The following is a 24886-nucleotide window of genomic DNA, read 5'->3' on the forward strand; positions in this document are numbered from 1 at the left end:
GTCGTCTGTCGGGAAGCAACTTCCCTCGGTGTGGCAAACTTTACCTCCCTCTGCGCCCCTCCCCCCACTTCCCAGTTCACCGCCCCCCTTCGGGGTTGCTTTTGCAATTGACACTCTGGGCTAACAGACGGGTCTAATATCAACCGCGCTGCAGAGGTTAAGAGCCCTGGGGCGAAGGGCGGCGGGGCGGGAGGGGGGGCGAAGAGAGAAGGAGAGGGGGAGGAGGGAGGAGGGAAGAGGGAAGAGAGATCGGATTAAATACGGCGCTTTGTAAGTATTTAAAATTACGTTTAATCTCCGCGTCACACGTTTGTTTATTTGCTCAGTTTTGTAACAAAACAAAACATAGAGTTTCTACATAAAAGAAGCTCATTAAACCATCACGAACTGTGAATTATTCTAATAAAAATATATATTAAAAAACCCCGAAGGAAACACCTCCCTTCTTTCAAAACCAAATAAATATGCCACCAAATTAATACTGAAAATCTCACTTTTCTCTCTCTCTCCCTCTCTCTTTAACCCATATTAAAATAATGCATAAAGCGCCTGTCTCCGCGGGGGGCGGCCTGCGCGCCCCTGCCAGCCTCTCCGGCTGGATCTTATGAAAAGGTTCCATCTTTTTAACTTCCTCGCCAGGGCGGGCGGGCCTCGGTTTGCAGCCGGGCGCCTCGGTTGGCGCAGTAATAACGGCTAATAAATATTTAACTACGCATTTGTTGTTGCTTTTTGCAGGGGGTGGGGGGTTAGGCGAGGGGGGGGAGGTTTGCAGGGGCTCAGGAGCCGGCTGGGGGTACCAAATGCTCAAGGACGCCTCTCCCATCGCCAGGGCAAAGTCTAATTAAAGACAAATGCTGGGAGTGGGGAGGGGGGGCAGAGATGTAGTGGAGGGGGGGGGGGCTCAGCTCTGACCATCCAGGGCTGCAACATTTATTGGTCACAATGCAGAATTCAGTGTGTGCGCTTTAAATAATTAAAAGGCGAGGAATAATTACCGACTCGCATTGTAATTATGGCGAGCCACCCGCGCTTGGAAACGGGAGCCGCATCGAGGGTGAGTCGAGGTTAGGGTTACCGAGAGGGCCTCTGCCAGGATTTTCCAGCTCACCTTTTGTCTAGCGGAGTCAGCCAGGAGGGACGCTGGATTTGAGAAAGGGGAGAGTGTGTTTGTGTGTTTGTGTGCGGCTGTGCTCCTTAAATCCGGAGCACCCATTTTCTTTTTTCTTTGCCCACAACTCCTTCTCCGCGCTCTCCATATCCTCCACCTTTTCGCTGCGAAAAAGAAGTCTCAAAACTCCAAGCCAAAACTCTCTCAAATTACCGCCCCCCGCTCTTTCTCTCTCCCCCACCCACAAATGTAATGCATTCTGGTCTCCCCCCCCCCCCAAAAAAACCCAACAACACCACACCAGACTTTTCCCGCAAGTCAAACCCAGGCGCCCCCCCTCCTCCTCCGCCACCGCATATTCCTCGCCAGAGATTTATGCCCCCAAATCTGCTTTTCAAGGACAAACTCCGCTTCCTGATACATCAACTCTCAAGTAGGCGCGGGCATTTTCATAACAATGCGCGCTGTAAGATGGAGCCCATATGCCGGGGCGAAGGGCGAAAGCTGTTTTCCTGGCGGAGGGGAGCGCCTGCTCCCCTCAAAGTGCCTGAGGCCGCCAGCCTGGGCCGTTATTAACTTCTGTTTGATTAGTGTAATTGCTCAAATTTGGGGCCGGACAGTATGATTAATTACAGTTTAATTAACGCGTCCATTAAGAGCACTTAATGCCACGATGCTTTTAGAAACAGCCTGAGGAATGGGCGCTCCAGGAAAGAGGAGCGAGGGGAGTTTTGAAGCGGCGGCGGCGGCTTAATTTTCATTTTTAACATTTATTTGGTTGGGGGGAAATACACCGGGTCAGGTTTCCATAGGAAGGAAGCTGGAAGAGATGGAAGACAAAAAAGAAGGAGGGAGCCCCCGACAGAAATACGTTTGGGAAGAAATTAAATCCAATACTAATAATAAAATTAAAATATTTTTCCAATTTCGAAATCTTTCCCTGCATGCTGGGTTTAAAACAAAAACACGCCTCCTTCCTTCCATCCCTTTCGTGATCGGGAGCAGCCAATCTTGGTCTGAAATTGAGTCTATATCCCACGTTTGAACCCCTTTCTACGGTGGGTTCCAGTGGAAATTGAATTCCAGTTCCAGAGGCATCTTCAGACCCCGATCCTGGGCACCAGAAGTCCCATTTGACTCTTCCAACAACCCAAGTTTATGGTTGGGACGGGTAGTTTATAAGGGATGTGCTAAACAAACTACGAGGGGAATCGTCATTTTATCTACCGGGTTTATTTGTTTTTTTGGGGGGGGTATTTTTTAATGAAAGGAACTAGAAAAACCCCCTTCCGCTGTTTCCCCCACTCCATTTATGTATATGAAATTCTGAAATAAATATTTAGCTGCACTTTTATGCAGCAAAATGTTCCTCGGAAATATTTTAATCAATTTCACCTATCCATCACTCATCATCCAGAGATACAGTATGTGTCCAAAACAGGTATGTAAATAATTGTGCCTGTGTCACGCTAACATGCACTATTTAGGGATCATTTTATAGGGGTAAATTATTTGAGCCGGTCCCAGGCACCCCAAGACGCCTCAACTTTCCCCGTTAAACAGCAGGCTCTCCATTAGGTACGCCGAGACAGGCGTATTTCCACTTCCTTATTTAAATGTCCTCCCTGCAAACAGAGCCAATGAGGCTATAAATATTGATCAAGCCGTACAGTTTAGGCACCAGCCTCCTCCTCTTTCCCCTCAGTTTTGGGCTCATCGCCTCATGATGATGGTGGCCATGATACTGTATCATGAGACGGTGGGGGTGGGGTGGGGGACACGAGGCTTGTGTCCCATCTTCAGAAGGCAGGACGGGTTTTGCTCGACAATTCCTGCAAAACTAAGAACTCACCGGGGTTCCAGTGGCCCCCCCGCGCCCGCCCTGCTGTCTATTGATCGGCTTATGAATAGTTAATTGGGCATCTTTTTCGTTGTATCTCTCCCCGAGTCCCCCCCTCCGCCCCGCCCCCGCCAGAAGATTGCCTGTTAAATCAGCGCCTTTGCCTGAGGGGCAGATGCGATCTGTCCTCTCTCTCTGGTTGTAGATTTTTCGTGCCCAGACCCTTTGCTTCAGTTCGCATCGTTCCCGGCGTCCGGGAGAGGAACAGTTATTTTGGGAGCGGGGAGGGGTTACTCAGATTCCACCCACCCGCTTCCCATTTCTGGTTTTCAGTTGTGGTGAAGGAAGTGGGACGCCAGAAGAGCAAAAAGAAAAGCGAGAGAGAGGCGGGGGGGGGGAAGAGAAATTCGCCTGCGGGACTCTGGTCTTTCTGCACACTTTGATTGGGATTGCGGGGCAGAGACCTGAGCCGCGTAGACAGGTGGTAAAAGCTCCAGCGTTTTAGCAGCCTCTCAGCCCAGAAATACCTTCCTTTGCACTCTGTGCCCCGGACATGCTGGACCCTCCCCATCTACCCCCGAAATTATATATCAACAGCTCCTGGTGGGATCGTCCCGCGTCCCGCGAAACTAAGTGGTTCCGCGGGGCTGTCGAAGTCCAGGTGGTCGGTGAGGAGGTGGAATGAACATCGCCTTCCACTCCGTAGCAGAACATCGCCCGCTGCCCCTTTAATATCACCACACCTCAGGCCCCCAGCTCTCAGGTCCCACTCCTCTTTAAGAAAACCAGCCGCCCTGGGGGTTGGGGGGGGGTACACACAGAGCAGGGAAACTAAGGAGCCCCAGTTGGCGCTGAGCAGGCAACAGTCGCGAGGAGGGGAGCTTAAACGGTTCTTCCTGGCGTGTGGCCTCGAAGGGGGGGGTGACCTCTCCAAGCCTCCCTTTCGCTCCCCAGCCCTCCTCTGAAGATACCTGACCGGGGAAAGGTGTGCAAAAAAAAAAAAGCGGGAGAGAGAGAGGAAAAAGTCCGCGCGCTTACCTTCTCGGCGCCCGCGGCGGCGGCTGCTTCGCACCGAATTTCCTCCTCCTCCCCCCGCAACGCCCCCTTCCCCACCGCCCCCCCCCCCCAAGCCGGCAATCTGTTTTTCCTTAAAGAAGCCCCGTCTGCGTTTTGATTGACTGGCGCCGCGGGATGATTGACACGCGCCAGAGTCCCGACGGCACTTCGGGTAAATATGTTGGTGCTGCTAAGTGGGAGTTGCCTTCCTATTATTTTAGCTGTCACTGGATCAATGTACAACGTCTTCAACTAAGGATCAGGATCCTCCTTTCTCCTCTCTCTCTCTCTCTCTCTCTCTCTCTCTCTCTCTCTCTCTCTCTCTCTCCTCCTTCCCTCGCTCCCTCCCGCCCTCCTTCCTTTCCTTCCCTTCCCTTTCCTTCCTTCCTTCCTTCCTCTTTCCCCCCTTCCTTCTCTCTTCCCCCCCCACCTCTCTCTTCCCGTGAAGCTTAGCCATGTGGTCAGCCTCCTGCTCGCATCTCCAAACCGACGGACGGAGGCGGAGGGCAGGCGCCCGCCTGGAGCAGCCCCAATGAAACTCCGCGCCGCGGCCGGAGGCTCCTAGCCCGTCCAGGATTTTGGGGCAGAGGAAACCGCCTGTTTGCCGACGGTAAGCCCCTCTCCCCTCTCCGCGCCTGCCTTAACCGAAGCTTGGTTTTTTGTTTGGGGGTGGGGTGGGGGTTTATGGTACCAGAGACCGCTTGGCTTGGCACTCGCAACGGTTGCTTTTGCAAAGACAGCGGCTTCTTTGGGAAAATCCAGCCCGGCCTCGGCTATTCTCCACCTGCCCCTGCAAAAAGAAATAAATAAATCTCGCCTCCCCAGATACTTCTAATTTTGCAGGTTTGTTTGGGGAGCCTCGCCTGCCTGCCTTGCGTCTGTTTGTTGGTTCCTCTGTATTTCCTGCTTGTTAGATTTTTGTATTCTCTGTGCATATTCGTTTTTAATCTAATATCAATATTTCCTTCCTGATTTCGGGTTTGGTTTTCTTTTCGCGGCCGCTGCCGGAGATCAGCCACTTTCCCCAGAAACCTCCACTTTCAAAAAGGGCAAATACAATTAAAAAAAAAAAATCAGGCCCAGCGAGAGGTCTTGCTTTGCGTATTGATGTCCTTTGAAAATGTAATTAATTTCCACGTGAAGGCGCATTTGTTTATTTCGCGTTTCCCCTTTTCTTGTTATGTTTTAAACAATCTGTCTTCTGGTGGTTGGAGTCTGTTCGTTTGCATGTTCATTTTTATTTTTATTTTTTGGCGGGGGGAGACGAAGATGTCGGGGGGGGGGGAGAAAGGAAGTTTGTATTCACATTTGAGCGAGGCACCAACGTCTGGACTATTCTGTGTAATTACCACGAAAGCCTCTTACTTAATCCGGGGCGATCCTGTTTGGGTAAGCTCCTTCGCTTGGCTCAGGGTCCCCTTCTGCTGCTCCCCCCCCCCACTTCCTTCTTTTTATTTTCTTTTAACGTGCCGGTGGAGTCTTTAAGTGGCACGGTTAAGTAATCTTCCTTGCTCCTAATCTCCTGTAAAGACATTAGAAAACGGGGGAGGGGGAGGAGGACTTTCCAACGATGCGCAACTACTTTCAAGTCTGTTCCATCAGCCCTATTTAGAAATTAGAGACCCATACAGGGAGAGGGGCAATAAAAGCAACTTGGACTGGATTCCCCCACCCCACCCCCACCCCTTTTCTGGTTGTTTGGAAGCTCCTGGATCTTTTCCTAATTTTTCAACCCCCGCTTCTGTTTGGCAGCAGGAAAGCTCAGAGTTGGTTGTGGGTTTGTTTCCTTTTTTTTGTTAAATACATCTGGCACCATGTTGGGGCAGGATTACTGCTCAGGCTAAGAAAGGCAGCGAGTGTATTTAAACCAGCCTTGATCCTGGCCGTCTAAAGTGGGAGCGAGCCGGGCGCTTTGGCTCCGGATTCGCTGGGTAGCTCCTCTAACGTGTAAATACAATTGCGCGCTGCTCTAATTAAAGCCGCCTCCTTTTCTCCCGCCCTCCGTGGAAGCAATTGCCGTTTTCCTAATAGTGTTGTTGCTGTTGTGGTTATACTATAATATGCGCAAGGATTTACAAGCAAACACAAACATACCACCCTTCCCAAAAAAGAACCAAGTCCTTTTTAAAAGAGAAACAGTGAGTGAATGTGAAGGAGAAACGGAGAAACGCAGAGAAAATACTTTGTTCGGGGGGGGGGCTGTCACACGATCTCCCCAGTCATGCGTGTGACATTTTTGGGACTTCGATGTGTTTGTTTCATTGTAAACCACCCCTGAAATCCCAGCCAGGGCAGTGTTTAGCCTCAGGCTCCACCATGGTTGTGCGTGTGTCTCTTGTCTTTCTAAAAACAACCAGCAACATTTGTCTCTTTCCCAATATTTGCGGGTTTCGAAATGTCTCTTTCGAGGGGTGGCGGCGGTGGAGTTTGATGGGGTTCCCAGGCTCCATAGCCTCCGATAGAGGGTCAAGAAGGAACCCCATTTCCCTCGCCTAAAAGGAAGGAGGAAGGGTGCAGAGATAGGTGTTCCCCCCACCACCCACCCAAAGGAATTTTTCGCCCGGCTGGATTGACTGGGCCCGGCTGTCGGTGAACTTGGGTCTGTCCTCATTTCTTTCCGGCGACGGCTCTCGCCTCGACGGCGAGCCTCTGGGCTTCTGGGGGTCGAGCCTCCCCCGCCCAGTCCCCTCCCCAAGCCGCGGCTTCCCCCTCCTCGCCGCCACCCCACCACTTCGTAAGAAAATGTTGGCAGCCTCCTCCTGTCCTGAGTGCTTCTTCTTCTCCTTCTTCCTTCGCAGGAGCTCGGCCGTCTGGGGGGGAGATGGAGTCGCTGGCCGCCGCCAGTCAGCTGGGAACTGGGAGAGACTCTGGCTCCTCCTCCTCCTCCTCGCCCCACTCCAAGCAGGAGCTGCAGCCTTACTCGGGCGCCAGCCCCCTGAAGCCCAACCAAGTCGGGGAGACCTCCTTGTATGGCGTGCCCATCGTGTCTCTCGTCATCGACGGGCAGGAGCGCCTGTGCCTGGCGCAGATCTCCAACACGCTGCTCAAGAACTACAGCTACAATGAGATCCACAACCGTCGGGTCGCGCTGGGGATCACCTGCGTGCAGTGCACCCCGGTGCAGCTGGAGATTCTCCGCCGGGCCGGCGCCATGCCCATCTCCTCGCGGCGCTGCGGCATGATCACCAAACGGGAAGCCGAGCGCCTTTGCAAGTCCTTCCTGGGCGAGCACAAGCCGCCCAAGCTGCCGGAGAACTTCGCCTTCGACGTGGTGCACGAGTGCGCCTGGGGCTCGCGCGGCAGCTTCATCCCGGCCCGCTACAACAGCTCGCGGGCCAAGTGCATTAAGTGCAGCTACTGCAGCATGTACTTCTCGCCCAACAAGTTCATCTTCCACTCCCACCGCACCCCCGAGGCCAAGTACACGCAGCCCGACGCCGCCAACTTCAACTCGTGGCGCCGCCACCTCAAGCTCAGCGACAAGACGGCCACCGACGACCTCAGCCACGCCTGGGAGGACGTCAAGGCTATGTTCAACGGTGGCACTCGCAAGCGGACCTTTTCCTTACACGGGGCGGGCGGCGGCGGCGGTGGAAGCGCCTCCCATGCGGCCAAGAGCGCACTTCACCCACCGCCGCCCTCCTCCACAGACCTGCCCCCGGTGCACAAGAGCCTGCGCTGCAGCGGCGCCGAGGAGCAGCCCGGAGAACGCGGCGGGCTGGGCTTGCCCGCGGGGGCACACGGGCCGGCCGCAGCCGTGCGAAGCTACCCGGTCATCCCGGTGCCCAGCAAGGGCTTCGGGATGCTGCAGAAGCTGCCGCCGCCTCTCTTCCCACCCCCCTACGGCTTCCCCGCCGCCGCCTTCGGGCTGTGCCCCAAAAAGCAGGACGATTCCCTGGGAGGCGCCGGGGGAGGCGACCAGGTCAAAGCCGGTGCTTTGCCGCAGGGCATGTTTTGGGGGCCGCCCCACCCCCACCCGCCCCAGCCTCAGCAGCAGCCGGGGGGCTCAGCTAAGGACAGCGGAGTCTACCCGTCCTTCCCCATGTTCTGGCCGGCCTCCGGGAGCCTCCCGGTGCCGCCCTACCCGGCCCAGAGCCAGGCCAAGGCGGCCGCCACGGCGGTTGTCGTGGCCGCGGCCGCCGCGGCCGCAGCCGCCGCAGTAGAGCCTCTGGGCCTGCGGAGCCACGGCCACGTGGAGCTGGAAGGGTCGGAGCCGTCGGGCAGCGAGCGCAGCAGCGCCACCCCACAGGAAGGCTCGGGCTCCGGGGCCGCCGACGGCGAGCGCTGCTCCAGCGCCCTCTCCAGAGCTGCGGCCGTTGGGGAGGAGGAGCGCTCCGGGGACGAAGCCTTGCTGCCCCCACTGCCCCTGCCCAGGAAAGGCAGCTACCTGTCGGCCTTCCGCCCCGTCGTGAAAGACGCGGAGAGCATAGCCAAGCTCTACGGGACTCGCGAGGCCTACGGAGGCCCCACCGGCTGCCCGGGCTACCTCTCACCGGACTTCCTCAGCGAGGGTAGCTCCAGCTACCGCTCCCTCTCTCCGGGCAACGACACGGTGGACGAGCCCGAAGTGGACGTCGAATCCAACCGCTTTCCCGAGGACGAGGACGAGGAAGAGGTGCCCGTCGAGGAAGCCGAGGAAGCCTCTCCGCCCCAGCAGCTTCTCTTGACCGAGACCGAGGAGCCTCTTGCAGCCGTTGGCAGCGTCGGCGTCCTGGCGGCCGCGGAGAAGCCTGCGGAGAAGGCCCTGGAGCCCGACGGGAGCCCCCCGGCAAGGAGCAACAGCAGAGGCGGCTATGAGGTGTGAGGAGGGGTGATATGGGGAAGCGGGGTGGGAACAAAGGGCGGCGATGCCAGTTCCTGCCCCTCCTGTCCTCGCCCCGAATTCCACCACGATGGAGAGAGCGTGAGTCGCTCAGAACTGGGTATGGGCGGCTCTCCAGCGTCGGAGTGGGAGGTCGCGCGAGCGACAGGGGGTGTTATTGACTTTTCCCCCAGCCATGGCCGCCAGATGCAGGTGGGTGGGTGGTTTAGGACAGGACCTCGGGCTTGTGGGACCTTCTACTTCGTTATTCTTGCTGATTTTCCATAACATTTGCACAAAATAGAGGCTAAGAAATAGGGAGGCTCGGATCCTAGGCTCAGCCCAGCAATGCATGTTCCTAATCAGACGGGAGCTTGCAGTCCTGCCCGATAAGGACCCCCTGCCCTCCTCCACCCCATTACTTGATATAAGCAGGCATTATTTAAAAGGAGGGTGGGAAGACGGCCCGTTTGTAGTTTGTTAAACAATTGGGAGCCTGAGTCATCCCTGGTCTAGAAGACCAATAGTAAGAGGAAAGAGTGACCCTGAGCTCCGAGGTTTTGCTCGCGTGTGCAGCTCTGGATTTCCCAATAGGCAAACTAAGCACGTGCTTGGGGCACCGGCAAAACAGGGACACACGCTCACAAACCGATATTTTATTTTATTTTTAAGGATTTGACATTTGATTTTTTTTTAATGCACCGAATTGGTTGTCTGTGGTTGGGGAAAATCATAACTTTGTTAGACTTCCTTTCATCCCACTACGCGCATTTCGCTCGCTTTTAGTATTGTTTTTATTCTCAGTTACATGATAGACTGGAGGGGTGCACCATAATCTTCTAAGTGCTAAGGGCCTCTTAATCTGACCCTGGAGGAGCGCAAGGTTTTACTGAACTCGGATAAAAGTCGCCTGGGGGAGACTGGGGTGCGGGGAGACTCTTCCAAGGGAGAGAGGAAGGAGGTCAGAAAGCAATGGTTGGATTCAGCACCAGTCCTCGTCAGAGCAGACCCATGAAAATTAATGAACACGACTAACATAGGGCTATTCATTTCAATGGGTCTACTCTGAGTAAAACTTAATTGCGTGCGACCGAATAGCTTTCAGTTGCAGATTGAAAAGAAGTCTGAGAGATTTCAAAGTTGTTGGTTTTTTTTATCTGCTCAAGTAGGTTGTGGAATTAATATTTTTTTTAAAGACAGGTCAGGCAAGCAAAGGATGCTGGACCAAGTGCCCCCACTTTAATTGCAAATTACTTTCTACATTTTTATGAGAAGGGACGGGGCTTAGCTCAGGGGTAGTCTAGAAGACCTGTTTTGCGTGCAGAAGGTCTCGGGTTGAATCCCGGGACCTCCAGGTAAAGCTAGGAAAAAATCCCCGTTTCTCAACCCTGGAGAGCCGCTGCCAGTCAGTGTAAGTAATACTGAGCTAGATGAGCCAATGACCTGACTTGGTATGAAACAGCTTTCCATGTCCCTGGGCAAACTCAGCACAAGTTAGTGAGACCCTCCTAAATCTGCACTCTTAATAACGCATTGATGGGATATCCGTGGGCGTAGAGGCTTGAGCCAGGCCAGCCCTGAACCACGTGATACGATTCTCCATGACTTTACCTGCCTGGGCTGGGAGAAGGCGGTGGGTTGACCCTGATCGCAGCCGAAGTGTCAAAACCTTTCCAGCTCCGTTAATTTACGCCTCGGATTTGAAAGTCTGCATCCCACCCGTTGCCTAAAGACCGCAAATGCTGCGAAAGCACCGCGCGGCCCTTGTGCTGTCTTCAGCACCGTGGACAGATCCCAGCTCGCAGCGCCGCTAAGGTTGGGAGTTGGGTTAAAGCTGCTTCCAGACGTCGGAAGACCTGCTGGTGGGCCCCATCTCTCCCGGAATCGAGGGGCAGATGCCATAGCAGGCATCTAATTAATAAGAAGCCCGCCTCAATTTCTCTATGGCAGAGGCGGTGGCTTTGAACCAGGTTGCTCCGGCAACAGCCAAAAGGGCGCACCGAGGCAGCGTTTGGAAAGACGCTTCAAATCAAATGGATTTGGGAAGGAAGCACTCTCCCCACAGAGAGTTTTTAAATCATTGTTTATTTATTTACCGCGTTTCTGGCGCACCTTTTCCTCCAAGGGGCTCCGGTTGTGGTACATGACTCCCCCCCCCCCCCATTTAATGCCAACAACAACCCTGTGAGGTAGACTAGGCTGAGTGAAGGCAGTGACTGGCCCGCTGTTGTATGAACTGACCCATTTGCAAAGACCCTAAAAGTCGGAGCGCAGTCCTCAGGCAAGAGGCGCAGAGTGGGTCGGCTATGCGCCTGGAGCGAGGCAACGCAAGTTTCTAGTCCTCATCCCGCGCAAAACAGTTGACAAGAGGGAGAGTTATCGACGCTAGGAATAAGCGAGGATTTATAAGCTAATCGAGATAATACAATAGGAGTAGAGGTAAAGGGACTGCCACAGCGAGGACTCTCCCCCCCCCCCCCAGCCCGCTTTCTGTGGGGTGGGAGGAGAGCGGTGTCTCGCTTAGCTAAAAAGGATAGTTCTCCTTTCAATATTAGGAAGTAGGTCTCTCTCTCCCTCTCCATTTTAACTACCTCTGATGGGACTGGATCACCAACACGAATCCTCCCTAAATCCACCCCCCACCCCAGCTTCCTGGGTCCACCCCGCCACACTCTTTAGATACGAAGTGTTTCAGGCACGACCCCTGGGAACTATAAGGACACGGATTACCTCCTAGGAAGAGTCGTCACTCCCTCCACCCCCGGATCTATTGGCTGAAGCTGATAGAATTAAAGTACTGCTAGATTTGAGGAGTTGAGAAAGGGAAGGTGGGGGTGATGCGGGGGGGGGGGGTGGCTGGTCAGAGGGGAGAGAAGCTTGCAGGCCTTGAAAAACTCCAAGGCTGACTTCAGCTGCGATCTTCTTAGAGGTACCGTATATTTATTGGGGACAGTAGAGAAAATTAGCCCCCTTCAAAGAAGATCGCAGCTGAAGTGGCTTTCTCTGTGCTGGACAAGAGACCTTTTACACACACAGTCGCCGAAACCCCCCCCCCCACTCCTTTCCCTCTCCTCAATGAACAATTAGTTTTCTGAGTTGAGCTGGAGCGGGGTCTTGTTTTCGGAAAAGCTGGGCGGGGGGGGGCAACGAAGAGTTTCCAATTTGGCAGCGTTTGGAACGCTTTTTTTGGGGGGGGGGTCCCTCTCACTTATTTGCTTTCAGAGAGATTTTCCCACGGCGGCATAATATTAATTAACATATAGAATAAAAAATAAACAATGGAGAATAAGAAAAATAATAATAAATGTGACTGTTGCCCTGTTTCTTTCGCAGGTGTATCCACAAGACAGAGAGGATCGGTCGCAAGCTCTCAAAGCCAGCACCCCTCTGGGCCCCCAGACAACCCCTTACCTCTGCACTCCGGAGAGGAATGGTAAGTATGAACCACGCGCCTAGAAATACTTTGAAGCATCAGGGGCGGGATTTTTGTTTGATTCCAAAAGTCTTAATAATTGTCTGAATTGACGTTTCCACTTCCTTAAAAAAGTAATATTTGCCCAGAAGTTTCAAATAAACCAGGGGCCATTTTTTAAAAAACAAAACTTTCACCTGCCAATATTGTTTATCTAATATTGCTATTGGCTTTATTTATTTATTTGTGGGGGGGGGAAGAGAAAATAGACTATGCCCTGCAGGCGTTTAATCAAGCATGCTCTTTCCGGGGGTCGTATTGCAATGTTTTCAACTCTCCATAGGAGAGACTCTGCAAAGCCCACTTCTTTGAAGCGCAGCCGACGCCGCACCCCCACCCCCACCCCGTAGAAGGAGGGCAGCTGGGAACGCTGCTTGAGGAAGGAGTCGGTGGAGGGGAGGGTTTTAGAAAACTGGTGGGATAAAAGCCTCCCAAGGAGCAAGCTCCTTTCCTCGGCAAGGCGATTAGGCTGTCCCCTAAGAAGGCTTTAACGAGGACTTTGTCCTTAATTATGTAATTAAGGATATATCAGGCTCATACTTTCGTTGCCTGTGCTGCAAAATCGGTTTATTCGCTCTAAGAACCAGATAAAGAAGACAATCATTCGACAGCTGAGGATTTGGAGAGCAAGAAATCCTATCAGAACCAAAGGAGCATCTCTCAGCCCAGCCCAGCCCACACCGACCGAGGTAAAATGATGTGCTGACTTTGGAAAAAAGGAGGGTGGGCGGCCCTGAAACCAGCCCTTCCCCAACCTGGTGGCCTCCAGGTTTTGTGGACTGCATCACCTTCCAACGTCCTATGGCACTGCTGGCTGGGGCTGGTGTGGGTTGCAACCCAGAACAACTGGAGGACACCAGGTTAGCAAAGGTGTTCGTAAAGGCACCTCTTGCCTCGGAGACCTACCTTGCAGAAGCAGCAGCGCATAGGAGGTGGATGATCAGAGGATTCCAGGCTGTGCCCCCTGTTCTTGGAAGTGCTTAGCCATCCAGCCAGGCCAGTTGTCCCCGTTGGCTAATGGCCAGGTTCACCTTCAACCAAAGGATACTTCCTGGTGGCCGAAATTAGCTGGGATGTGTCTTCATTGCCATCCCTGTTTTCATTGACCGAGATAATAATAAATTCCTTCTCTGTTGGAAGAGCAGGGTTGGTTGATGCTGATTGTTAGCGAAGGACTGGGTGCCTAGATTTGCTGGGACACCTGGAGTTACAGCCCCTAAAAGATCCTTTCCGGGCTTGATCCTCTCCAGATGTTTTGGACTTTAAGTCCCACCATCCTCAAGCAGTCATGGTGGCACTCTGACCGAAACATCTGGCTGTACTAAGACGACCACAAACTTAGGATAAAAGGGATTATCAAAACAGCCGGGTCTGCTATGGGTCCTGTTCTGGCCAGAGGTTTCACTGAGCCTCTGTACACGGATATGGGCTTTGTAAGTGAAAACTTTGCAGTAGTTTCCACTCGTATTCTGTTAATGGACTGGGAGAGAAATAGCTGTGAGCGGAAGCATTTTTACTATGTACTCAGTGGCAGGGAAAGGAGGGTTAACTTAAGAGCTGAATTCAACGAAGTCCTACGCACAGCAGAGACATTGAGATGAATGGACCGAAGTTTGCCATGCTCATTAATTTCAGTGGGTCAAATCTTGAGTCGAACTGGCATTGGAAACAACCCTTCGTGTCAATAGTGGCTAATATTGACTTCCCAAGTAATTCATGGCTTTTTCCCCGCCTTCTTAACAACTTCAGCTGCTTTGAACTACAATTCCCGACACCCAGCAGAGCTATATAATGCTGGAACTGATGGGAGCTGTAGTTGAAAACAGTTGGGGGCGGGGGATCATAGGTTGGCCAAGGCTGCTTTAGGGCTACTTCGATGGGTATAAAACTCCACCCGTCCCAGGGTATCGGTCTAAAGTTCAATGTGTAATGTAGCACGAATGAAACTTCTTGGAAGTAAACGTGCGTGTGGCGGCAGAGAGAAAGACGTGAGGCAGGATTTATTGGGAGGGGGGCTTTATGTTAGGGGGCAGAACCACATAGTTAAATATTTTTATTGATTTACTTGATGGGGGCAACTGCCCCCCCTGCCCCCCGCTTGGCTACGCCCATGTGAGCACAGTTCATCTTTTTTCAGAACTGATATATTGGACCGTAGTTAAATAATATAAGGCAGCCCTCCCAGTTTAAAAGGGGAGAAGAAACGCCAGATGTACTGGAGATGTCAATGAGAGGTTTGCTCCCCGCACCAATACATGGTAAATAAATATTTAAACTTGAAGTTAGGAAAAGAGAGAGAGAACGAAGGAATGGTGACGGTATAGCGAGATGTTACAAATCAAGGCCTCCTTAAACGGGGGAAGGGGGGCTGGGACTCCTCGCTGTCTCCCTTCCCGACACCTTCCACGCTTCTCTGTAATTTCGGTGATAAATTTTCAGCGCAAAGGAGCAGCGGGATTTGGCTGGGAAGAAACCGCTTGATTTCTATTCAAGGGCGGCGGCTGCTCTGGCCCCCACCCCCGGTCAAACCGCCCTCTTAAAATTTTCAGTCGGTAGTTAATGTAAGAAGGTGACACCTGGAGCTCCTCACCGGGCTGTTTCGATGTTTTCTCCTGCCAGAGTCTTTCTCAGCCCCTTTGCAACAACAGCCCGATTTACTCGAGAGCCAGTCCTGGGACTGTCTGTGGGCTTCCTTGGAAATCGCACCCCACCTTAAATGAAAGGTGCCAATGAGTAAGCCATTGGACTCGGCGGGACTTACTCTCCAACTGAGTACACCTTAGGGTCCCACCCCAAGGACCCGGAAACCGCTTAAGCTGCGGTCTGGTTGACTGTGGGAACGCAGGTTGTTTGCATAGTCTAACCTTAATGTGCAATTAGTAGCACCCAGCATCTGGCGCAGTATGCAAATCTTCTGGGTGGCGTTTAGATCTGTGAACGGCCATTCACACGTGCCTATGGTCGGGTGGTGTGTAGGGCTGATACTGAACGCAAACTGAGTCTGCAAGGAAGGAGGCGGATGGGATTTCTATGCTGTAGGTCACTTTTGCCTTTTCAAAGCCATCTTTGTTAGGTTTGGTCGTGACTAGCGGTGTGTGAGAGATGTCGCCATTATGCCCGTTTTTTTCAGACAAGAACTAAAGTGTCCAGTAAATGTGCTCCCAGTTCTGCCAGGTTTGTGCCAGACTTCTAAAATCAGCTGCTACACGCTTTAAGGCTCTATACTGTAATATATAGAATAGGTAAAAAGGAGGTAGGACAAGCCTAGCGGGACCCAGAGGAGATGTTAGCGACCGGGTGCAAGCGCGGTGTGCCTGGCAATGCTAGGAAGGCTGAGTTCACACGTGCGTGACCATCACTTGACAGCTCTGCTCTTGAATGCCTGAACTGGCTTTGCCTGGTGTCTGAGGCCATGACAGGTTACGCGGAGGATTTGCTCATGCTGTAAGGCCAATGCCAGCCCGTCCACACGTGCATGTCATCGCGTGATATTGAAGAGACGATCGGGGTCTTTTCTTTCAACATGTGCACAAATGTCAAGAAGGACTTAGAGTCTCACAGTAACTTTGATAATCAAATGTATGATAATTCCCACCAACTGCATCTCTACTTTTGTTTCCTGCAAGTTGTCCATTGCTCCCCGCCGGCCGAGGGCAGATGATGGGGCCGGGGGTGGTTTTCCCCTGCACTTGAATCCTCTCGTGCCCTTGCCAAGGTGTGTGTGCGTTTTGGGGGGCGGGGGCGGAATCAGCTCTCACCCTTTGCATTTCATCTTTCCCGGGCACAGGAGACGAGGTGGTCAGCATTGACGTCACCGGGACTCAACTAGGGGAGAAAGATATTGGGAACCTCGCGAGAGGTAAGAGTGCCTTTTTGAGGTTTTGCTGGACAAGGGAAGGGGGCGGGGAGAGAAGCGGGGCCTCCGCAAAGAATGTCGAGGACAGTGGGAAGCATCTAAGGTTAACTTTCACAAAAAGTATCTGAAGAAGTGTGCATGCACACGAAAGCTCATACCAAGAACAAACTCAGTTGGTCTCTAAGGTGCTACTGGAAAGAATTTTCTATTTTGTTTCACAAAGGGCCAATCCACAGCGATTCTCCCCCGACCTCCAGTCCTCCCTGTTAACTTCTAGCTCAGTTTCTCCCCCCCCCGTGCCCTCTCGATGTTGTTGGACTACAGCTCCCATCAGCCCCACCCAGCTGGAGTCCAACCGAAGTGCTTCTTCACGCAGCGTGCAGTTAAACTGTGGAACTTACTGCCACTGGAGGAAGTGATGGTCACCAACCTAGATGGCTTTAAAGAGGATTGGATAAATTCATGGAGGAGAAGGCTAATCGGTGACTGCTCGCCACGATGACTATATTCTTCCTCCACATTTGGAGGCAGCATACTTCTGAATCCCAGTTGCTGGAAACCAGAGGAAGGGAGAAGGCTCTTGTGGTTAGATCCTGCTTGTGGGTTTCCCACAGGCATCTGGTTGGCAATTGTGAGATTAGGATGCTGGACTAGATGGGCCTCTGGCCTGATCAAGCAGACTCCTATCACATTAACTAACTGACTGGGCACGAGACCGGGGAGAGACTGCAGCTCTTCTTTTCTTATTAAATACATGCCTTGTTATTTACACAAACTCTCTCTCTCTTTTCCCGTCGTCTGCCTACACATCCAGTCTCTCTTGTCTGCACTCCGTAGCCCAAATGTTTCCCTCGCTCTTCAGTCACCAGATGAAGCAAACGCGCTCCCTCCCGCATTTTGCTACCCCCCCGTTTTTCTAGGTCAGGAGACCCTGTTGGCTCGCCTGCCTGTCTTAATGTAGATTTGAGAGGGGCGTATTAGCAGCGATTCATCGAGATCTGTGGCCCATCGAACCTGATTTCTAGATCTATCTATCCATCTCGCGGGGTGGGGAGAACCCGTTCATAATGCGCATTGACAGCCTCGCTATGGGTTTCTGCTGTGGTGTATGGAATAGAGAGATTTAAAGGGTCTTTTGTCAATATCCAAGCAAGAGAGTGAGATGGGTGGTTCCTCACCGGGTCAGGGCGCACCAGAGAGAATATCTGGAAGGAGGATCCTTACCTCCCCAGCCCAGATTTGCAGCTTGGGTTCAAGGAAGCCCGCTGACCTGGGAATCAAGGGGCTTAGTTCTGAGTAAACAGGCGTTGGACTGCGCTGGTAGTGAAGATGCATTGGGTGTATTTGTTTTGTTTTGATTTTCTTTTAAAATAGCAACAACCCGAAATTAATAGAATAGTTTTTGACGAATTTAAATGCCCTAGCTGGCAATCTCTCTCTCTAAGATAATCTCTTATATTAGGGTTGGACTAGATGACCCTTGAGGTTCCTTCCAGCTCTACAGTTATATGATTCCCCATGGGGAAACGAGAGGATTGGGGTCCATCTACCCCGACTCTCCCTCTGGGCTCAAGCCAATATTCTTTTCTTCACAGATGAGTTGCAAAAACTCCTCATGGAGCAAATGGAGCTGAGGAAAAAACTGGAACGGGAATTCCAAAGTCTGAAAGGTATACCCACCGCCTTCCTGAAGTCTCTGTAAAGGGCCGTTGCTTCTACAAAGATTGCAAATAAAACATTTTATAAGGGCGAAATTGCATGAAGCGGATTGCAATTAATGGATTGTTGACCATCCGATTAAAATGTACACAAAAGGCCAAGGGAGACACGTTGGTCCATAAGGAAAAGCAAAGAAACCTCTAAACTCCACAGTAGGGAGATACCTTTATTAGGAACAACGAACATTTTAGGAAAGAGTGCGGAAGCTTTGGAGTTCTCCAGAATTCTTCATCAGGCAAGACCTATCTGATGAAGAGTTCTGGAGAACACCGAAGGTTGCCACTGTTTTGTAACCTTTCGGTCGGTCCTAATAAAATTTAGTTGTGGGTTTTGAAGACTAAATGTGGGTTTCACTTGCGAAGTTTGCCTTGGGGTAGGCGTTGGCTTACTTGCCCAAACGGGTCTTTGCCTGCCCTTTGCAGTTGAGCGCAACCCTTTCCAAGTCCGGTCCAAATAACACCGAGCTAACCGGCAAGCTCTCAGCATCTTTAGGGGAAATCGGAGTTTAGGTGGAAAGCAGAAATTAAAACCCTTCAGCCAGTTGAAGGCGCCAGGAATTGATATCTGATATTCCGCGCTCTTGCCGTGGCTGAAGCAGCCGATCGATTATTAATTTGCTAATTTATAGGTTAACTCTTTCGCGCCTTTGCAGAGTTTCTGCTTGGCTGGAATGGTTTTGAGCCGAACTGCTGTATCTGTAAGAAGGATTCTTTGGAGGTACCTGGACTTGCATTCCCACCCCGAAAGGCAGGGGAAATTGGAGGAGAGAGAGAAAGGAATCTCCTCTTCCATTCATTCTCAGCACACAATCCTCTTTACCTGGGAGCAATTCCCATGAAACGCCCTCCGTGCTAGGAAGTGGGTGGGTACCATGAAAATTAATTTGACTCACTCTCGAGTAACCGAGATGTCGATGTTATTGAAGTGTGTGGAGGGCGTCATCCTCCTCGGGTGTTTAATCTGCAGATGAACTGGAATTAAATCTTTTCCTGCCCTCTAAAATAGCAGGACCGCTCCTATCCTCATAAATTACGAGCGTAAACAATTTCAAACTCGTTATAATTATGAGGTTTAAAATTATTGTTAACCGCTACGATGAAGGGAGGGCAATAATAATACAGTAATTATATATATATATATATATATATATATATATAGCAAAAGGACTGAAAATCGCTTTTCATGCAGGTGGAGCGCGCATTCCTCCATTCATGCATCGCGCCTCAATTATTCTGTTTGAGAGATCTTAAAGATGGAGGAAGTGTCACTCAGTCCATGCATTTCGAAGGGTGCTTGATTCGTGTTGCGGACTCCTATAGCGAGGTCGCTGTATTAGATACGCCACCCAGACTTTTCTCCAACTTTTCAGCCTGGTTGGGCGGGGACGGAGAAGGGAGCAACCAAAGGTCTCGGGGCAGGGGAGGCGAGAGGGCCTGGATTTGGGGCCGGTCTTCAAGGTCGCCCAGACCTTCTTGTCTTCACAACCGCTTTCAAAACTGTTCGCTTGTTTACAAGAGCGGCTGCTCTTCCGCCCCCCTTCACACATTGTCTTTTAAGGGAGGTCAGACGCCAAGATTCCTTTAAGGACAGCGGGGGAGCTCACAGCGAGAAAGAACCCGGAATTAGAAGAAAAAGCGCCGCTGAAATGCTTTCTCTGTATTCTTGATTGATTGTGCGAGTAAACCCCACCAGTTAATCCGGATTAATACGGGAGTGTTTGTCCCTGAAAAATAAACGTTGAAATTGGGGGTGGGGATTAAACGAAAAGACACCTTTGGAATTGTTTTTCTGATTGTGGGAGAAGCGGGGCGAGACAGGGAAAAGGAAACCACCAATTAATCCAGATTAATATATGGAAAGGGGGGGATGCCTATGCACTTTTAAACGAGAAAAAAGCCAGTTTAAATGAAAACCTATAAACGAGAAGGCATGGTTTGCATTGTTTCTGTGTCTTTTGGATTCTGGCGGGGGTCTGCAGTTAATCCGGATTGATACATTCAGAAGCGCGGGAACAACGTTTGTATATATTCGCTCCGCCGGATTTCCTTTTTCCCGGGAGTAACTGATCCCTTTTTAAACCCCACAGATAACTTTCAAGACCAGATGAAGAGGGAACTGGCCTACCGCGAAGAAATGGTGCAGCAGCTGCAAATTGTGCGGGGTACGGGGGTGATTTCCCCCCCTCCTCCTCCCCCTCCCTCTCGCACGCCATAATTACCCAAGCCAGAACTAGCCAGTAAAGCCAAACTAGGAGAAGCCACCCTTCCCTTTCTGTTTGCTAAAGGATGACGTCGACGATAAATAATAGTGGAACTGCCTCCCAGTGGCAGAGCCTCCCTTCCTGGGACCCTGGAGAACTGCTGTCAGCTCCTGTAGACAATACTGAGCTCCAGGGACCAATGGGTCTAAGATAGTAGGGTGCTCCCTCCTAATAATATGTGACCACCTAAGTGTTTCTGCTTGTTTCCAATACTTGCTTCACATCGCGACCCCTCCAGAGGATTGCTGTGGGTCAGAGATGGGCGCATTCCAACCTTTTCTTTAAGCTCTCAAAACTCATAGGGAGCAGCCTTATGCAGAGTCAGCCCATGGGTTCATCATGATGTAGCTCAGGGATGGTTTTTAATATAAATTTAGTTTTGCTGATTTCCAATGTATAGCAACAATGACAAAAGGGGGGTGGGGTGGGATACAACTAGTTCAGTTTTGCTGACATTGCTTGGTAGTGGCTCTCCAGGTTTATTAGACAGAGGACTTCCCGGTCCTACCTGGAGATGCCATGGGGATTGAACCTGGGACCTTCTGCATGCAAGGAGGATGCTCAACCGCTGAGCTAGACCCTTTTCCAGAGCAACATGGCATGGCTTTTGCTGCAAGTAGTTAGCAAGCCCAACCCCCCTTGCTACAATCAGCCTTAGCAAAGCCTCTCTCCAGCCAACTATCTCCAGTTGTTGCCTTTCACTTTCTTTCGGGGTCATGAGTGAAAGGCAGGTTTCTTGTCCTCTTTCTGGCTGGGCTGTCAAAGCCTATTGTAAGGCAGTGTTTTCCAAACTTGGGTCTGTTTTTGGAACTACAATTCCCATCATCCCTAACCACTGGTCCTGCTAGCTAGGGATGATGGGAATTGTAGTCTAAAAACAGCTGGACACCCAAGTTTGGGAAACACCGGTTTAAGGGAAGGCAGATTATTGGGGCCTTGGGAGATGAAAGGCAGTGTGGCCGGACAGGCTGTGTGTGGATCAAATACCCTTTTATCCCCTCTTTCAAATCTCTACCCACCCACTCTCCTCTTTTCTTTCCAGATACCCTGTGCAATGAGCTGGACCAAGAAAGGAAAGCTCGCTACGCCATTCAGCAGAAGCTAAAAGGTTGGTTGGAAATGCGGGGGAACGTCCCCCTCAAACTGCTGGTTTGGTGGGGCAGTATCATCTGTATTTTATGCATCATCAGAGTTTTGTGTCTCTGCAAAAACGTCTCACCAGAGGGACTCCCCTCATCAGTATCAATGTAGTTGCTCAATAGCAACAGCAATATCTTGAGTATACTGATATGTATATTATCAGATTGTCAGCATCATCAGATCCATTTAAATTATCTCCCACCTTTGCTCCAAGAAGCTGGACAAACAAAAACAACAGCAGCAGCAGTAACAACAACAACAACAACAACATTGTTTGTAACCCCGTCCATCTGACTGAGTTGCCCCAGCCACTCTGGGCAGCTTTCAGCATATGCAGAATATAGTTCTCCTCCCCATTTTATCCTCACAACAACCTCGTACGGTAAGGTAGGATGAGAGGTGGTGACTGGTCCAAGGTGACCTACATGGCTGTGTGTGAGGATCTGAACCCTGGTCTCCTAGTCCAGGACTCTAACCACTGCACCACACTGGCACATATTATGCTCAGGGGCTTGTTTGGAGCACAATAGGCACAATAGGCATCAATCTTGTGTATGGGACCTTTTCATTAGTCAAAGCACCTCACAGACTGATGGTCTCTGTCTCCCTTTGAACAGCCCACAAAGAACCAATGTGGTGCAGTGACTACATGTTGGATTAGGACCTGGGAGACAGGGGTTCGAATCCCCACTTGGACATGAAGCTCACTGCGTGACCTTGGGCCAGACACTGCCTAACCTACCTCACAGGGTTGTTGTGAGGTTTAAATTAGGGGTGGGGAACCATGTACACCACCTTGAGCTCATTGGAGGAAAGGTGGGGTATAAATGCAGCCAATCAATCAATCAATCAATCAATCAATCAATCAATCAAGGCAGGTCAGCTTGTTTCTAAGGCTCATTTCATTTGGGCAATAAGCAGCTCCATTCTGTGCACATTTACTCGGAAGCAAGTACCACAGATTTCAGTGACATTTGAAGGCCACGGTCTCTTATCCACTTACCTGGAAGTAAAGCCCCACTGAACTCACCAGGGTGTGCTTTTGTCTAGGCAAGCAGTCTTTGCCAACCTGGTGCCCTCCAGATGTTTTGAGCAGCAACTCTCATCAGCCCCAGCCTGCTGAGTTGCGGTCAAAAACTCCTGGAGGGCACTGAGTTGGCCCTATACCAACACATAGGATTACCCCTGTTAAGAAAGTATAAGGCAGGGGTAGGCAACCTAAGGCCCGTGGGCTGGATGCGACCCAATCGCCTTCTCAATCCAGCCCACAGAAGGTCCAGGAATCAGCGTGTTTTTACATGAGTAGAATGTGTCCTTTTATTTAAAATGCATCTCTGGGTTATTTGTGGGGCATAGGAATTCGTCCCCCCCCCAAAAAAAAATAGTCCGGGCCACCACATGGTCTGAGGGATGGTGGACTGGCCCACAGCTGAAAAACGTTGCTGACCCCTGGTATAAGGCATTTATTATGCCTTTTTTTCTCTCTTCCAAGTTTCTGTGGTTTCTCGTCATGGAGGTGAAGATACAGAGAGGGAGGGTGGTTTGATACATTTTCAAGTCAGATGGTTTGATACATTTTCAAGTCAGGTTATTAATAATAATATAAATATTTTAATAAAACCCAGAGGTAAGATTTAAAAGGGATGTATGGTTGTTGACGATGATGAAGATGAAGGTAATAATAATAACAACTTATTTATATGCTGCCCATCTGACTGGGTTCCCCCAGTCACTCTGGGTGACTTTCAACAAATTAAAACACAATACAACATCAAACTTAAAAACTTCCCTGAACAGGGCTGCCTTCAGATGTCTTCTAAAAGTCAAATGATTGTTTATCTGTTTGGCGTCTGTTGGGAGGGCATTCCACAAGGCAAGTGCCACTACCAAGGAGACCCTCTGCCTGGTTCCCTGTAACCTCACTTCTCTCAGTGACGGAGCTGCCAGAACGGAACCTCAGAGCTAGATCTTAGTGTCTGGGCTGAATGACAAGGGTGGAGCTGCTCCATCCCCAGACTGCATGGACCTCAAGAAGATTCAGCCTCGCTGGCTGTGATCTTGGAAGGGTTTGGATCCCTAAGGGTGTGTGCAATGGGGTTCCTGGATGCTCAGTTGCTTAGGGAGAGCTAGGAAGATAGAGGGTCCCCCACCCCATATTGCATTACCTCTGGCTCGGAGGATCAATGTGTCAAGACCCCCCCCCCCCAACAACAACACTGTCAAGGAGTTTTAATCTGTGCTTAGCCACATAATCATAGAATCAAACCCAATGAAATACAGTCTATTGCTGTTTTAACTTTGTGAAACTTTTAAATGGCTGTTGTTAGTTTTTCTTATTGATAATTACATTGTTTTGTCTTTTTTTGTAAACTGCTTTCACGTTTGCTTTTTGCTTTTACAATCAAGCGGCGTATAAATTTTATGAAATAAAGCAGAAAACAAAACATGGATTTTAATACCCGTTTTCACTGAGGAGAAATTAGTGTTGGGGCGCGGGGGATTGGCATGTGGGACGACTTATACTGCGTTTGACTCTCCCTCTCTCCCTCTCCCTCTCTCTCTCTCTCTCTCTCTCCTGCATCCCACTCCACAGAGGCCCACGACGCGCTGCACCACTTCTCCTGCAAAATGCTGACTCCCCGCCACTGCACCGGGAACTGCTCCTTCAAGCCTCCTTTGCTGCCCCAGTGAGCGACCTTCTCCACATCCAGCGCCCCTCCCCCCTCAAAAGTCTGGGGCCGAAGCCGTGGCTGCTAGAGAGGCGTGGAAGCGGAATGGGTGGGGGGAAGGGGCGTGCGTGCCACACAAACTCACACTCAAGAAATCCTGGACGGGGAGGACGCCCGCGAGACACTAAGCCATGCCTGAATCTAAAGAAGCAGAGCTGTGTAAATAAGACAGGCGAGGGAATCCGGAGTGACCTCCGCTCCATTCCCCGCCCCCCTCGTGTAAATAGAGGCTGCGTCGGATTGTTCCGCCGATGGTATCGGGACCACAGGCAGACTGAAAAGACCTCGGAGAAGGTGGAGGGTAAGGAAGGCGGGAGAGAGGGCGGAGGCGAGCTCCTTTGATTTGGGGTGGGTGAGATGGGGAGTCACACCAGCGACCCCCTCCGCCCAGCACAGTTCCTTGGCCGGCCTCCGCATCTCTCTCTCCATCCTCTTCCACTTTTTGGGTCCACGACTCTCCACCCTGGTACAGACTTGGTCTGGGGGGGAGGGGGGCTTCCAAGTGGCGATGTGCAATGGATAGAAGAAGCGTACTGTGATTTCCCCGACTCCCCCCGCCCAGTATTCGTTAAGTTTATTTATTTATTTATTTATTTGCTGGTTTATTTGTTCTGTATATTTATTTATGTTCCCAGCCCCCTCGACCATCATCTCTTGTAAACTGTTGATGTATAACAGCACTTTAAAGACAGAGGCTGGCGAGATCGGGACATAACGCCTGGCGCCCCCGCCCTCCAAAATCATCGCCAGCGTCGGCCGCTCCCAGAACAGACTCTCCTCCCCCGGTCCCCTAGTTGTTCCCGGAGAAAATTTGTCAGGTGTTCGTTTTTGGGTTTTGTTTCCCCCCGTTTTTGTTTGGTTCTTGTTTAATAAAATTCGACTTTTGAACAAAGCAGCGAACTTCG

The 24886-nt window shown here is 51.1% G+C and overlaps 1 protein-coding gene across 1 annotated transcript; it reads left to right on the plus strand.

Annotated features, from left to right (window-relative positions):
- Positions 1-4159: 4159 nt before the first annotated feature.
- SKOR1 (SKI family transcriptional corepressor 1) lies at positions 4160-24708 on the plus strand. The gene is made up of 10 exons (XM_033167651.1): positions 4160-4176; positions 4453-4614; positions 6803-8804; positions 12096-12238; positions 12859-12966; positions 16065-16136; positions 17729-17803; positions 19939-20013; positions 21155-21220; positions 23846-24708. Exons 3-10 carry the CDS (start codon positions 6826-6828, stop codon positions 23941-23943), a joined length of 2616 nt encoding a protein of 871 aa, XP_033023542.1. The 5' UTR covers positions 4160-4176; positions 4453-4614; positions 6803-6825; the 3' UTR covers positions 23944-24708.
- The last annotated feature ends 178 nt before the right edge of the window (positions 24709-24886 follow it).

The sequence above is a fragment of the Lacerta agilis genome, chromosome 13, assembly GCF_009819535.1.
Source record: "Lacerta agilis isolate rLacAgi1 chromosome 13, rLacAgi1.pri, whole genome shotgun sequence".
Taxonomy (NCBI): Eukaryota; Metazoa; Chordata; class Lepidosauria; order Squamata; family Lacertidae; genus Lacerta; species Lacerta agilis.